Below are 14,950 nucleotides of genomic sequence, written 5' to 3'. Positions count from 1 at the left end.
TATTTTTTTCAATTTCGTCACTACTGTCATTCTCTGGAGCCACCCATGAAATTTTCTCCAATTTATACTACTAAAAGAACTGCAATTCCAAAAATGGGGACGAAACAAAGGGTGATTTCCAGTCACATAAAACCTAACGAATCAGTTTTCGACACATCTACCTTATCACTAACCCCACGAATGCTCCATCTATGTTATTTTTCATGAACGACTGCAACCAAATCATCTCCAACAGAATCATCAACCCCCCCTTAAACGCACATGCGCCTGTAACGTATGCAAACTGTCTTGTCTCATTCACAGTTTCTCTCCTTTTTACTCCCTGAAAATGATGATGTTTACATCTTGAAGTTGGTGTTTTCAATCTCTCGCCCCATCGACGGCAACGTGACAGATCCGTGACTCTCGCACTTCTGAAAGCATCCAGGAGCAGCTTCCCAAACTAAACAACAGAGAGCCCCCGCATAGGCCAGTAGTTAGCTTCTCCGAGCTCGAAAACATCTTTCAGGAAAAATCGATACTACGATCTGAGTGTAAAATTTACTTTGTCCCCAACGAGTTGTAAGACTGTGCGGATAGACTAACTTGACGGCGTTTGTTCGGGAAATACGCCCAAATCTATACTTTTGTTGGTGAAAACGGAATTGTGCGGTGTCGAAACTCTTCTAGCGATTGTTAGACGTTGTTGAAAAATGACCAGTTAATGATAATTGGCCGCAGAAATTGATTCTTACAGCACCCCTTATAGGCGTTTCCCTCTTGCTAGTTTTTCTATAGTAGGGAAAAATTCATATGAAAAAAAAATGTGTTAATATCGGATAACTTGATAATATACTTGAAGCAACTGTGAAGCCTTTTTAGCAGGATGAGGCACAGACAGTGGTTGCTATCACTGGTGATAGCGATATTTTACTGTTTAAAAATCGGTAATTATTTTGGTGTAACTTGTAAAGAACAATTTTCTTCTCCATTGGATGCTGGGGCGGAGTGCGAGTGCTTTGGGTGGAAAAAATCGATATCCCCAACTCCCTCTCATTCTGCCCTAAGAAGAAGAAAAATTCTTCGACTTGTGATGGAAAACGCATCAATCTTATTACCGATTTTATATTATTTCGTGACACAATCTAGCTAATGGGTCGGAAGATGAGGAACGACTGGTGCGAGATTTGTTCCGCGGCTACAACAAACTGATTCGGCCGGTCCAGAACATGACACAGAAAGTGGACGTGCGGTTTGGGTTGGCCTTCGTGCAGTTGATTAACGTCGTAAGTGTGGAATTTTGTAGTTCATGATCAAATTTGGTTTTATGTATATCTTCATTGCTTTCTTTTTTTTTGGCAGAACGAGAAGAATCAGATCATGAAGTCGAACGTATGGTTGCGATTGGTGTGGAGTGATTACCAGCTGCAGTGGGATGAGGCCGATTACGGTGGAATTGGTGTATTACGACTTCCCCCAGACAAGGTCTGGAAGCCAGATATCGTGCTGTTCAATAAGTAGGTTTTATAGAGTTCAATCAATTCATTCGAATGCTCAAGAATATTGTTTTTTTTTTCATTCCAGTGCCGACGGTAACTACGAAGTGCGCTACAAATCCAACGTGCTCATCTACCCCAACGGTGAAGTCCTGTGGGTTCCACCGGCCATCTACCAGAGTTCCTGCACGATTGACGTAACGTACTTCCCGTTCGATCAGCAGACCTGTATCATGAAATTCGGTTCCTGGACATTCAACGGAGATCAGGTATCGCTGGCACTGTACAACAACAAAAATTTCGTAGATCTCTCCGATTACTGGAAGTCCGGTACCTGGGATATCATCGAAGTACCGGCCTATCTCAACGTGTACGAGGGAAACCCCACGGAAACGGACATCACGTTCTACATTATAATTCGAAGAAAGACCCTATTCTACACAGTCAACTTGATCCTGCCAACCGTGCTGATTTCGTTCCTTTGCGTCCTGGTATTCTATCTACCCGCAGAAGCCGGCGAAAAAGTAACCTTGGGCATCAGTATTCTGCTGTCACTGGTTGTGTTCCTGTTGCTGGTATCGAAGATTTTGCCACCGACCTCGCTCGTACTGCCACTGATCGCCAAGTATCTCCTGTTCACCTTCATCATGAACACGGTCTCCATCCTGGTCACCGTTATCATTATCAACTGGAACTTCCGAGGACCGCGAACCCACCGGATGCCCATGTGGATCCGATCGGTCTTCCTTCACTATCTGCCGGCGATGCTGCTCATGAAACGACCCCGCAAAACCCGACTGCGGTGGATGATGGAAATGCCCGGTATGAGCATGCCCCCGCAACCTCACACCCATCCCTCGTACGGATCGCCAGCCGAAGTTCCCAAACACATCAGTGCGCTCGGCGCTAAACAGTCCAAGATGGACGTCATGGAGCTGTCCGATCTGCACCACCCGAACTGCAAGATGAACCGGAAGATGAACAGCGGCGACATCGGCCTGGGGGCGGATTCCTGCCGCCGGGAGAGCGAAAGTTCCGATTCCATCCTGCTGTCACCGGAGGCGAGCAAGGCTACCGAGGCAGTCGAGTTCATTGCCGAGCATTTGCGGAACGAGGATCTCTACATCCAGGTACGGTCGTGTTTTACTGCATGAGCTTATAGTCGGGTTCAGGATTTTGTCATTTTGGTTTCTCGAAATTTTCATATGGGCGTATAGTAAAATTCGGGATTTTGTCATTATGGATTCCCCACTAACGGACCCTGATAAGGTTTATACTAGACTGGCGCTCAACTGACCTGATCGATAGATGAATACTACAGAGGTCAGTTGTGCTATTGATGTCTCATTCTTCCATCGACTCTAACACCGCTTTTCCTGTTGGAGCAAGCGAAACCATGATCAAACTGTCTCACGTGAGAACTTCCAAATATTTTTTTGCGAATGAAGCAATTTTGGAAATGAGACTTAACGTACGCAGTAAACGAAAATAACCGAGTTCAGTAATTTTTTTACCGAAATATTAAAATGTGTAAATCGTTAAACTGTTCGGTAATTTTTTCATGTTCGGTAAATCGATTCTTCATTTACCGATGTTCGTTTATTTTATACCGAAAAAATTACCGAACAGTTTAACGATTTACACATGTTAGGATTTCGGTAAAAAAAAATTACCGAACTCGGTAATTTTCGTTTACTGTGTTATGTTTTTATTCGATTAAAAGAACTAAAAATCATATTTTTACCCGATCAGAAGAGAAAAACAAAATTATCACCACGAGACATTAATTTTTTTTTTAATCGAAATTCGATATAATTTAATACTCGTGAATTTCATTTTGATTTATAGAGTGATTTTTAATCTAACTCAAACAAGTTCTAAACAACCGTTCAAGCCAAATGTCGTTACTTATGGCGTATTTTTTTTTTTTTTTATTCCGGATTTGGCTCTGGAACCGTCCTAATAAAAAAACGACTTTCGGGTTTCGAGTTATTCCATACGTAGGTGCGTGAGAACGAGCGCAATGTTTATATTCAGCTGCCATTTTGTTCTCCCTTCTGGATTTCTTCACTCGGTTCTTCACATCCGGATTGCGTTTTTTCGAGTCCGGATTGCACTGGATAGCAGATAGTACGATTTTGCTTGGCTGAGAGGTTCAAAATCGCGACAATGATCATTTTCCCGTTCATTATTTCAACTGTTTTGCTTTCAGCCAAAAACAGCTGTTTAATGTTTTGACAACAACGTTGAGAGTATTGGTGAACTTCTCGCAAAACTGACTTTCTTCTCAGGGCGACTCCATCAGTTAGAGCGAACCTAGGTTGCCTCTGGTTTGCCTCCAGGTGAAAAAAATACGGTATTAGAATGTCGATTTATTTCAAGAAGAGTTTCTCTCTCGAGTCAGTGAGCGTAGAGATGTTTCCTCTCTTTCGTAAAATCCAAACTTTGTATATAACAATCTTGTCTTGGATTTGGATCCAAGGTCTGACAATTGCTTGTTCAAAATTCAGATGAATTTGTGCCAAATTCATCTAAAACGTTCAACAGGATTACGTTCGGAGGCAACTTCGGTTTGCTCGAGATAAATAAACGAAAATCATTCTTATGCTGAAGCGGACATACATATGTATGTTGTTTTAAGTAATGAACAAATTATCAGATATGTAACTTAAAACCTGAGACCTGAGACATGAAGCCTGCAAACTGAGACCTGAGATCTATAAAATGAAACCTGAGATCTAGAAAATGAAACCTGAGATATGAGACCTTACACCTGAGACCTGAGTATTGAGAACGGAGATCAGAAATCTAATATGATAGGAACCTGAGATTTAATACCTGAAGCTTGAGACATTAGACAAGATACCTGCGATATGAACCACGAGACAAAAGACTTGAGACATTAGCCCTGAAACGTGAGACGTAAGACTTGAGAGATAAGTTAGAAGCGAGAAATGAGAAGTAAGAAATGGGAAGTGAGACGTGAGAAGTGCGAAATAAAGCGTGAATAGTGTGGAATTACATAGATGTGAGACATGATTTCTCACTTTTCACTTCTCAGCTTTCACGTCTCTCACGTCTAACTTTTCACTTCTAACATTTTTTTCTCACGTCTCACCTCTGACACCATACTTCTCACTGCACACTGGTACAGAACATCAATCTAGCCAGGCGCGGTCCTATGGGGGGGGGTGATCGGGGTAATCACCCAACCCCCCCCCCCCCAAGCGGCAAAAAACCGTTACAAAATACCCGCAAATGCGCTTGAATTTCTTTAAAAACTTGTAACTTTTCTTAGTAGATGTTCTTTGAAATTTTCAAAATTTTCCACTCCGTGGGGGTGTTTATTCAACAAAAAAGTTTGTTTATCACTTAAAAGGCTCAATATTAAAAAAATTCGATCCACCAAACTCAAGCAGTTTATCTTGCAATTCACTGGACTGAGTTATACCAAATAACTTTTGTTACTGAGAGTGTTAATTTTGAATTTGCTGTTAATGGAATGTAGGGACAACTTTTTTTTATTGTCACTAATTTCCCTCATATGCTTAAATTAACACGAGCAAATCGTTATAAATTTTGTATTTGCTTTAAATTCAGAGCTTCTCAATTCTCAGTTTTGATTTGAATTTTAATGAAATGACAAATTTGAAAAAGTCATATAGGGGGATGAATATGGTTAAAAGACTGAAATACTTGAAATATTTGTTCTGCTGTCGTCATGCATTAATTGCCTCAATATGCAGCTTATTTTTTTATTTGCTCAGATTTAGCAGATAACAATAAAAAAAATCATTAAACTATTCACGTACGGAATCATGCGACTTTCAATTTTTTTTAATTTTTTTAAATTTCTACCATGTTCTACTATGTTTCAAGTGTTAAATTGCCTTTAAAGTAAGAAATTCAAATTTTAGTCAAATTCTCCATCGCCAGCACAATTTTCCAGTAGGCGCTTAAGAAACGTAAGTGTTGATGCCGCATGAAGTTTATTTTTGATAAAGTTTTGAGCAGCGAAAAGTTTCCCATTAGAATTTTTTTTTGTATTTAAATTTTTTTTTTAAATCGAAAAAAAATTATCAATTCAGAATCAGGACAATTCATTCTTATTATTCGGATAAGAAAAGAATCCTCAAAGCAGCCTTTCTCGATTGTAGCAGCTTGAAGCTAAAATATTTCACATTTTATTAATTTAGAGTCCTAAACAATTGTTAGCTGAAAACTTACATTTAGTTTTCTTCTACTCGGGCTCTCACACTTGCTCACACTTGTTCGGATCGGCGAATGACAATCGCTTTTTAATTTCCGTCCGGAACGATTTACAATACAGTTGTTTGGCTATAATTAAAGCTGATCGAAATCGTCCTGAACCTAGTTTGTAGGTTAATTTCCTCGTACGTGACCTATGTGTGTTTAATTACATTTAGCAAACAATTTCTTCAGCGGATTCGTTTTGTACTCACTGTTTCACCTTTTAGAGGTTTGAATAATTATAATCAGTCACTCCCGTACTACTAGTTTTAAGAAATATCCGTACTATTAGGATTAGGAAATACTTTTAAGTTTTAATACTCCGTACTACCCACGCTCCAGATTTCCAAATATCTCCCGCTTGTTTTTGTTTATGTTTTTTTCCCCCGTTCGTGATGGCCTATCTCGCGCACACTTTCTGACAAGGGCTGCCGAGTCGCGCAGTTTTTACACGCTCAACACTTATAATACTTTACTTAAAGTATAAAAAGCTTATACGTATCTGAAATTGATATATAAATTTGAATTTAAAACTCTGTTTTTTGTTTGTTCACAGCTGATTTATTGAGAGTTTTTAAACTTTATAAAGTCATATCAGATGTCTAATGCTAACCTCATTTTAAAATCTGAAGCTGTGCTATTATCACTTGCGTTTACAAGGAATTTATGAATTTGACAAATAAGAATTCAGATTCTGAATCACAGCAAAGGTTCTCTTTCACGAGTTTTCACCCTCAATTTTCCATCATTCTAATATGAATTACAAACTTAAAATTAATAACCTATTTATATTATTAAATTCAAAAACCAAAATTAAAATTTTAGATTCGATTTTATTTAATTCAGTTAGAAATGTATCACATCTAACATTCATATTATAGATGACCATGAAAAAAATGCAAGTACTGCCTAACAGAAATCTAATGTAAAATATTTATAAGAGTTTAAATTTTTTTAAATCTTCTCAAAATTTCTAAATTCCATTAGCTTGAATTTAGGAATCTTTAAACACAAGATATTCCAGCAACAATAAATCGAAAGAAGAGATTACGTGTTACAACTTTTGCTTTCCCTATGAGTTTTTTGAACCAAAAAGGAACAAAAAAGTATTTATAAAAGGTGCTTCAATATGAAGAAATTGGTGTTCGCGATAGAGATTCAAATCCATCTCCAGAACCGAAATTCTACACTCACAACTATAACACAAGGAAACAAAATTCACATTTTCCGAGGTGCAAAGAATTTGAAAACTGATTTTGACTTATGTAGGAGCACTAAATGCAAATTTGGAATTTTTTTTTATCAGCTCCTGTTTTCTTGTATAAATTTTGAAAATCCAAGGTCAAAATTCATTGAAAAAATTTGTGCACTTTTCAGCAAAATTATCAATTAATGATCAATTTCCATGAAGACTGTGAGTAATTTACCATGACTTCTGGGAGAAAAAATTATAGAAGTAAGTATTTTTCCTCATTTTGTAAAATACGGAAATTTTGAAAACATTTTGAACCAAAATAAACCTTGGATATTTTTATGAAAATGCACAAGTGAAAATGCTTTTCAGCGTTCAACAAAGTTGTGAAAAAGATCAAAATTTTCAGTATCAAATAATTATCAAAAAAATCTTCTTTTTGTGATGTTAGCAAAAGCAAAAGAAAAATGTTAAATATTTTTTTTTATATTTTATCTAGACAAAATCTGAATTGATTTTTTTTCTAGTATTGACCACTTTGTGGAATTCTTCCCTATAATCTGTATCGTTGAATGAATAAAGGATAATGAAAAAAATGAACATTTTTTTTGTTGTTCATGTAGGTTAGTTACTTTACTTTATTATCATTGATCGATTTCACTCTAAACTGTTGAGTTTTAAAATAACTAAACGCTAGAAAATAGGAAGTGAGAGAAAAAATCTGGCAAAAAAATGAGTTTGAGACGCAAAAATCTTCCTAAATCAGTTTGCCTCTGTTTTAATTGTTCCCTTGTGAATTAGATTTATCCCCTTATCATTTCACCAATTTTTCGGCAACAAGGCAATCTATCATGCTAAACAGTCGGAAGATCTTTCAGTGATTTTTAACTAACACTACTGGATTTCAAGATCTACACCAATTGTGTCGCCGATAGTGCTTTCAGCTCATCTACACAATAATATTGAAATTTTAAGTTAAAATTTAGCTTGAGGTTTGATATTCTGAATCTGAAAGCTTGGCTATTTCAGTTGCAAATGATTGAATGTATTGGTACCTACTTGAAAAATAAAATGAATTAATCACTTTTTTTTATAATTATTTGTTGCATTTGTGACTATTTCATGCGTTTTAGTACCTACAATTTAAATTGAGAATTTTGTATGATAACTTTAAATTCAAGAGCAAATCAAACAATTTGATTCCAGAAGCTTCATACTTCAGAAACTGATTTTGGTAATCGTATTTTCTACAAAATTTATATTTACATGAAATTAGTGGTGATTTTATATATTAAGAAATTAAAAAAAAACATACCACAATTTTCAACGAGAATTGTGTTTCCAAATTTGAAAATAATAATACTAAATTTCCAAATCACGATACAGTAAAATATTCCAATGAAGAATTTTATTTCCGTTAGTTATGTTTAATAATTAGTTTGTCGGCCTTATCCATGAAATTAAAATGCTATCGAAGAATTATAAAATATTAGCCACGTATGTATTATTTTCTTTGGAAAAATTACATTCATAACGAGAAATTCTTTAAAGAGATTTAAACGTGACAATTTGAAAACACCAGATATACCAACAAATTAAAACAAATTATCAATTATCATTTTTTCCGCAGTGGATATTAAAGATTCGCTGGTTGTTTTATAAAATGAAGGTTAAGGTTTGATAGAAGTATATTAAAATTAGTATATAGAGAAACTTTGATAAAGAAAGTTCTCATTATTCATCTCTTGTTCCATACATTTAGCAATACATGTTGTTCTGTGAAATTCATTGAGGAAGGAGGAGCAGTGTGCAGCTTATATTGTAGACTCATTTACAACTGACCATTCCCCCCGCCCCCCTTTCCCGCAACCCTTTCCCGCAACCCCTCCATCTTCTTTCGCTTTCCACTCAAAAGATCGTTTTTTCACCAGATATAACCGTTCCTTTATATTTACTGATTTTTGAAAATTTGGAAAATCACCCCCCCCCACCCCCTTCCCGAGCCAGCTCTAGGACCGCCCCTGAATCTAGCGGAACTAAATTAATAGCGCCCAGGGATGAAAAGATAGACTTTGGATGTCTTCGACAACATTGCATAATTTTACACGGCGCATACTTTGAAATAAAATATAGAGTCGAGGGGTCCACCAATAGCAAGATAAAAATGCTAACTTTTTTGTTAAGCATTTTAGAGTTTTGGTTTCTTCTACAAAGTTGTTTATCTTAACAAAATACATAACTTTGCTGAACAAGTCAAAGTTCTACAATTTCATTCTAAGGAGTTACAATGAAATTTAAAAAAAAAACCTTGAAAAAACAGTTTTTTTTAATCTAAAACGTTGTAGGTAAGACAAACCCATTTTCAGCCTTCGAAACAAAGATGACAAAAGTTAAGATCTACAATCGTTTAGTACATTATGATGTGTTTTGAAATTGCTGAAGCGCTGTAGAAAGCATTTAGTGTAATATATAAATGATTTTCAAAGAAAAGTTCATCGAATTGCGCAAATTTTCGCACCATCAGCCAATGACGATTTTATTTTTGGAGTTAAGAGGAATCATTACCATATAAAACTAGCGTGGAACTCGGTGGAACTCGAAGCAATTTTAAGATTGAAAATCTAGTAGGTTCTAGAAATTCAGGAATGATTTTACGTTTATAATTTTCATATTTTTTGTGATTTCTCACAGCGTGAATTGTTGCACCTCACTAGAATGTAGATTAAATTTGCTTTCCAATTCCAATGAATATACTTTTGATTGATCCAGACAAAATAAAAGCACTGAAAATCCGGGTACAAAGTGACGGTGGACCACAAAAACAGATGAAATTTCAATTTGTAAAAAAATCGCGCAAAGTAGTGAACTTTGAAAAATTTCAGTAAATTCAATTTTTGTTGCATCGAAAATCTAAAGACAGCAAAATGTTAGAATTTCAATAAATTTTGTAGTCTTACTTTTTTAAAAACTCTACCATCGCTCAAACAGTAATTACTAGCAATTGAATGAAAAGTAGGGTTTTCAGACCACTTTTTTTTAACTTTTTGTGACAATTTCATTGAAAAAAATTAAAAAATTATTTCATGGCTTTATGATGTAGGCATTAACTTCAGCTTTCATATGCATAAGACAAATATTTTTTTGGACGTGTAATATATGTATGAACTACAGCAGTTTTCCTGAGGCATGTTTTTTTCGGATTTTTTTTTTCTTTCATGCTGAATAACGAGAAAACTAGTAGCTTTAGCTATATCTAATGTTCTAAACATATTTTACTGACATTACAAGGTTTCTATTGATATAAGTTTCATGTGAAGTTAATTATAATTCAATCGACTTAGATAGATTTTACTTTTGGAGTGTCAAATTGTTACTCTAAGTCGGAAAAGGGAGCGTCCAGGCTTCCAGGGTTCGTCCATAAAAAAACTAAAGATACAATATTCAAAAACTTTTGAAATCACTGGGGTCCCCTAATTTTTTGTTGTATTTAGAAGCTTCTGAAAAAAGTTACAAGCCTTCAAACTTGCAATAGTGTCAAAATGACACTCTAATGCGGATGAGGGTTAAACAATAACGTTCCCACATTGCTTCTCACCGACACAGACCCGCGAGGACTGGAAGTACGTTGCCATGGTGATCGATCGGCTGCAGCTGTACATCTTCTTCATCGTCACCACGGCTGGCACTGTGGGCATTCTGATGGACGCGCCGCACATCTTCGAGTACGTCGATCAGGATCGCATCATTGAAATCTACCGCGGTAAGTAAGCCATCGGGGATCGTCGTCCTCGTCGTCGTCGCCGTTTGTCATCGTTGTTGAAATGTTAGGTTAACATTTGCTCAAATAGTAGAGAAAAGGGGTCATTTTTACGTACGACTTTTGTGAGAATATATTGAAACATTTTTAAATTACGTAACAGATAAGAATTTTGCTCTTAAGCTTGTTTCCTTTATCACAACTGTTATTTAGTACAGACATTAGATAAACAAAACAATAGTTCAATCCTATGTGTTAAACGAAGGAAATCAGAGATGTTTACTTAAAGTTATTACTTTCTGAGCTTCCAAGATTTCGTTCAACTGCTCAAAAAGAGAACGCGGGAAAAGTTTAAATTAAGAAAAACGCCAAATTTTATTTAGCAAACCACTTCGAGTAACAACCCAAGTCTTTGAGCAAACTTTTAGGAAGAATAAATTTAACGATAACTCATTAAAACTGTTTCAAAACACTAACTAGCGAAGGCAAAAAATATTGCATTTCAATACCAAAATACAAGCACTACCAATTTTGCAAATAAAATGCAAAATGAAAATAAAACTACAATTAGTCAATACAACTTAAAAGAAAGAAAATGGAAAACAAACAAGCTGCAACGAGAATATTGAAACGCCCTTTTGTATTATTCCTTGAAGAATCCTTCGCGAAAAAAATAATAGTATCAATCAATAAAATCGAAATATTACTAAGAAACAAATTAAGAAAAAAAGCAAAACAAATTCACGTTGACGGATATGCAAAAAAAAACAACCAACAACAGCAAATCTCTGAAGAGCAACTAACTACTCACGAAGAGCGATAAACAATAATTAGGCTACTAGTCAAGTGAAATTCATAAACGACCCCAGTATCCTTAACAGAACCTGGCATGGAGTTAATTTCGAAGAAGACTTCGTGGCGTGGCAAATGAACAACATGCATTGGTACTGGAAGGTACTCACGCAAGGAGAATATTCCACTTCAACTATCTAAACTACCTTTAAAAATAGGATATCAAAAACTTCAAACCGAGAGAAAAAAAAAACGAGATTTTGTGCACAAATCAAATAAGTATTGAAAAACTCACATACACACAGAAACACACGCATGCTACGCAAATTTTAAACAATAACCGACGAGAGCAAACCAACAAGAATAAAAGAAACTCACAGATACATTAAGCAAACTAGAAAAATAGCAAAAAATAACATTCGTTGTAATTGATAAGCATTTTTAAGAAAATGGGGTATAATAATAAACATAAACATGATAGTTCGTATTAAAATATAATTGAGTTTTCCTGTATACGTGCATATATGTATGTATGTTTCCAGTTGATGACTGCCATTTTGATGATTAAATATTTCAGGAAGGGGCCGTTCAAATATTACGAAACGCAATTTTTGCTCCCCCTTACGTAACAAATTCGTAAACCGTATTCGATAAAAAATTACTTGATTTATAGGTTTTGTGCAATGATATATTCCAATTTATTTGTTTTTCGCATTATTTTTTATTGTCCCCCCCTCGCGATGATGCAACTCCGAGTGACAAAAGAAGGATTTGAAATTTGTTCCGGCCTAATTCAATAAAATCAAGATTACAAAATGTGAAGAAACTTCCATCTTCCAAAATTTGTATTTTGGTCTTGTTATCTTGCGGGTATTTGAACATTTTGTCGAAATTTACATAAAATACTTCAAACATTATTTACCCCCCCCCCCCCCCCCCCCTTCGGATTTTGAGAAATATCGAAGGCGGGGGTGACTAAAAAAGGAAATAATATTTGTTCTAATTAAAAAAATATGTGTAAGACGCAATTTTAAAAAAATATTCAATAATATTTCATGTATGGCCCTGGCACAAAAACCGTAACTTGAAGTCGGCATAACATTTTTTTAGAAGTCTTCAAATCTCGACGTTTTATGCATATATAATTATAATTTTAAGCTATATAATATTTGATTTGTTTTATTTCACGGTTGAGTTGTACTTAAGCAACCGTCCTCAACACGAAACGAAAATCATTGGAGATTCGATATCATTTACAAACCAATATGGACCGTGTGTTCGGATGATTAAATTGCCGAATCCTGTTTTTTTTTGGAACATTCAAGTGTATTGAAATAATTAATTAGGTACTAACCTTTAAGCAAGCCATCTGACAATGTAATAATTGCGTTTACCGACCCGCAGTAACGAAATGCCATTTTTTAGAATGTGTACACCGGGTACCAAGACTTCGGAAACATTTTTGGCCTTGTTGAGGTTAATTGTGAATCCCCCTGCGTTGATTATCCGTAGAGCGTCCTCTGTAAGTAGAAACATTGTTTTTAAATTGAGACGAAAAATAAATATAAACTGCGTAACAACGTACTTTCCGTGGGGAAGCATTTGGCCCGCATAGCTACGTTCAATACGGTCATTCCCGGCTCGGGTAGAATGTCAACCAATGGTGCTCCTCCAAAAGTCTGCCGAATATCCTTTACTTCCAGATTGCCTAATGCTTCTACATTCCCACTGTACAGGGCAGCTGTTAGGCTTTCGGCCTTTTTAAGTCCTTCTTCACTGTGCACCAGAAGCGTCAACTCTTGAGCCAATCGCTTCTGGGCTTCCCACAGTTCCGGTGTTCGTTTATGTCTAGCCATTAGACTGCGGATTTCATCCATCGGCAAAAACGTCAATAGCTTCAACAATTTCTCAACTTCGGCATCCGGGGTCCGAACAAAAAATTGATACAACGCGTACGGAGATGTTTTGTCTGCCGATAACCAAACTGCATTGCCAGCTGACTTGCCAAACTTATCACCCTCCTCATTGGTGATCAGCGGAACCGTCAATCCGAAAACCTCTTTGGACTTCTCGACTCTTGATATTAACTCGTGGCCGGACATTATATTACCCATCTGGTCGCTACCACCCAGTTGAAACCGGCAGTTTGAATTGCGCAACAAATGCAACCAATCGTAAGCCTGAAATATCTGATAGGTGAACTCGGTGAAGCTCATGCCAGCCTCGCTCTGTAGCCGGCTCTGAACGGATGCCCTCGACAGCATCGAACCCATCCGGAAGTGGCGCCCTACAGTTGACACAAACTGAACAAAATTCAACTCCCGATACCAGTCGCCATTGTTGACCACCTGAACCGGTTTAAGCGGAGAGCTCTGGCCACGATTCTCCCACAAACACTGTCGATGGTTCTCGAAAATGCGCTTAATTTGCGCCTCGATGCAGTTCAAATTGTGCCGCATAGCCTCGAGCAGCATGGCTTGACGTTCAGTTTGGCGCCCACTCGGGTCCCCAATTTGACCGGTGGCACCACCCAGCAAGGCTATCGGTTGATGTCCTGCCCGCTGACTGTGAAGCAGCCCTATGATGACCAACAGATTGCCCACATGTAGACTATCTGCGGTAGGATCAAATCCAGCGTAAATCGTTTGCGGACAGCTGCCGAGAGCGCTGCGTGCTTTGTCACTATTTGTAGCGGGAGAGAGAAAACGAAGGCAAAATAATATTTTTATATAAAATTGAAAAAAAAAAATATTATTCTTATTAAATCGGTTGTAACGTTTGTTTAGCAAAATTGAGTTATTTTGGCTATAAGCACCCAGAGTAGGAGAAATGATATTGAGCGTGTGGAATTATGGGCACAGAATAACGACAGTGCATCGATAAAGTAGGCAACGTCACAAAGAAAATTTTCGACACGCAGCTCACTTCAAGCAAACAACTGACAAATAAGGACAGCTGTCAGAAAGGCAAGCGAAAAGAGCACATTTGTCACTTGTAAACGGAACGAACGACACGCGTTCGAGAAAAGTGCGCGAATTAAAAAACGTGCAAAAAGCACATTGTTCGGCTCGCTTCACCGGAAAAAAGCAGACACTGCAATCGCTGCTAGCGAAACGGCAAACAGGACGGAGAAACCCTCTAGGAGGTGAGTTAACGAAACACCACCAAGCACATCCGGATGATCTAACTAACCACTTCCGAAAATTCTAGGGCAACTCCGATTGTCGGCTTCATCGAGCAGTCGCTCGCCATCAAGCTCTAGCCAACTGTGCCTACGGACAACCCTCCTAGAGGTAGGTTACGTTCTTTTCATGTGAACAAACAGAGCCTTATACAAAACTTTTTAATCCAGGGTTTTTGTTCGATACCGATTTTGGCTTCCGAGCAATTTTGGATCGATTTTCCCCGGCTTCCGAATAGCTGCTACTGAGCAGGACAGGCCGTTGAATTCGATCGATCGAGCGAGTGAGGACCATCGATTTT

General features: G+C 37.1%; 2 protein-coding genes across 3 annotated transcripts in view; one reads left to right on the top strand and one right to left on the bottom strand.

Annotated features, from left to right (window-relative positions):
* Positions 1 to 14,950, bottom strand: part of LOC129756601 (tyrosine--tRNA ligase, mitochondrial) — a 74,059-nt gene that overhangs the window by 47,621 nt on the left and 11,488 nt on the right. Inside the window, exons 2-3 of one of the 2 annotated variants that reach the window (XM_055753521.1) lie at positions 13,053 to 14,149; positions 12,822 to 12,987 (exon numbers count right to left, since the gene is read on the bottom strand). In XM_055753521.1, coding sequence (XP_055609496.1) covers positions 12,824 to 12,987; positions 13,053 to 14,149 — 1,261 coding nt within the window. In that variant the 3' untranslated portion in view covers positions 12,822 to 12,823. Of the gene's footprint in view, positions 1 to 12,587; positions 12,988 to 13,052; positions 14,150 to 14,950 lie in introns of those variants that run through there. The other variant, XM_055753513.1, reaches the window with a different exon arrangement.
* On the top strand, positions 437 to 11,965 carry LOC129756590 (acetylcholine receptor subunit beta-like 1). The gene is made up of 5 exons (XM_055753503.1): positions 437 to 926; positions 1,129 to 1,265; positions 1,342 to 1,496; positions 1,564 to 2,605; positions 10,522 to 11,965. Exons 1-5 carry the CDS (start codon positions 866 to 868, stop codon positions 10,684 to 10,686), a joined length of 1,560 nt encoding a protein of 519 aa, XP_055609478.1. The 5' UTR covers positions 437 to 865; the 3' UTR covers positions 10,687 to 11,965.

The sequence above is a fragment of the Uranotaenia lowii genome, chromosome 1 (assembly GCF_029784155.1).
Source record: "Uranotaenia lowii strain MFRU-FL chromosome 1, ASM2978415v1, whole genome shotgun sequence".
NCBI lineage: Eukaryota > Metazoa > Arthropoda > Insecta > Diptera > Culicidae > Uranotaenia > Uranotaenia lowii.
This window is presented reverse-complemented; position numbering and strand designations above follow the sequence as displayed.

Excerpts from the sequence above, each read along its gene's own strand:
- LOC129756590 (XM_055753503.1), top strand. The coding sequence starts at position 866 with ATGAGGCACAGACAGTGGTTGCTATCACTGGTGATAGCGATATTTTAC. Across the intron at positions 1,266-1,341 it reads TCGTGCAGTTGATTAACGTC|AACGAGAAGAATCAGATCAT; the intron begins GTAAGTGTGGAA and ends TTTTTTTGGCAG. Across the intron at positions 2,606-10,521 it reads ACGAGGATCTCTACATCCAG|ACCCGCGAGGACTGGAAGTA; the intron begins GTACGGTCGTGT and ends TCACCGACACAG.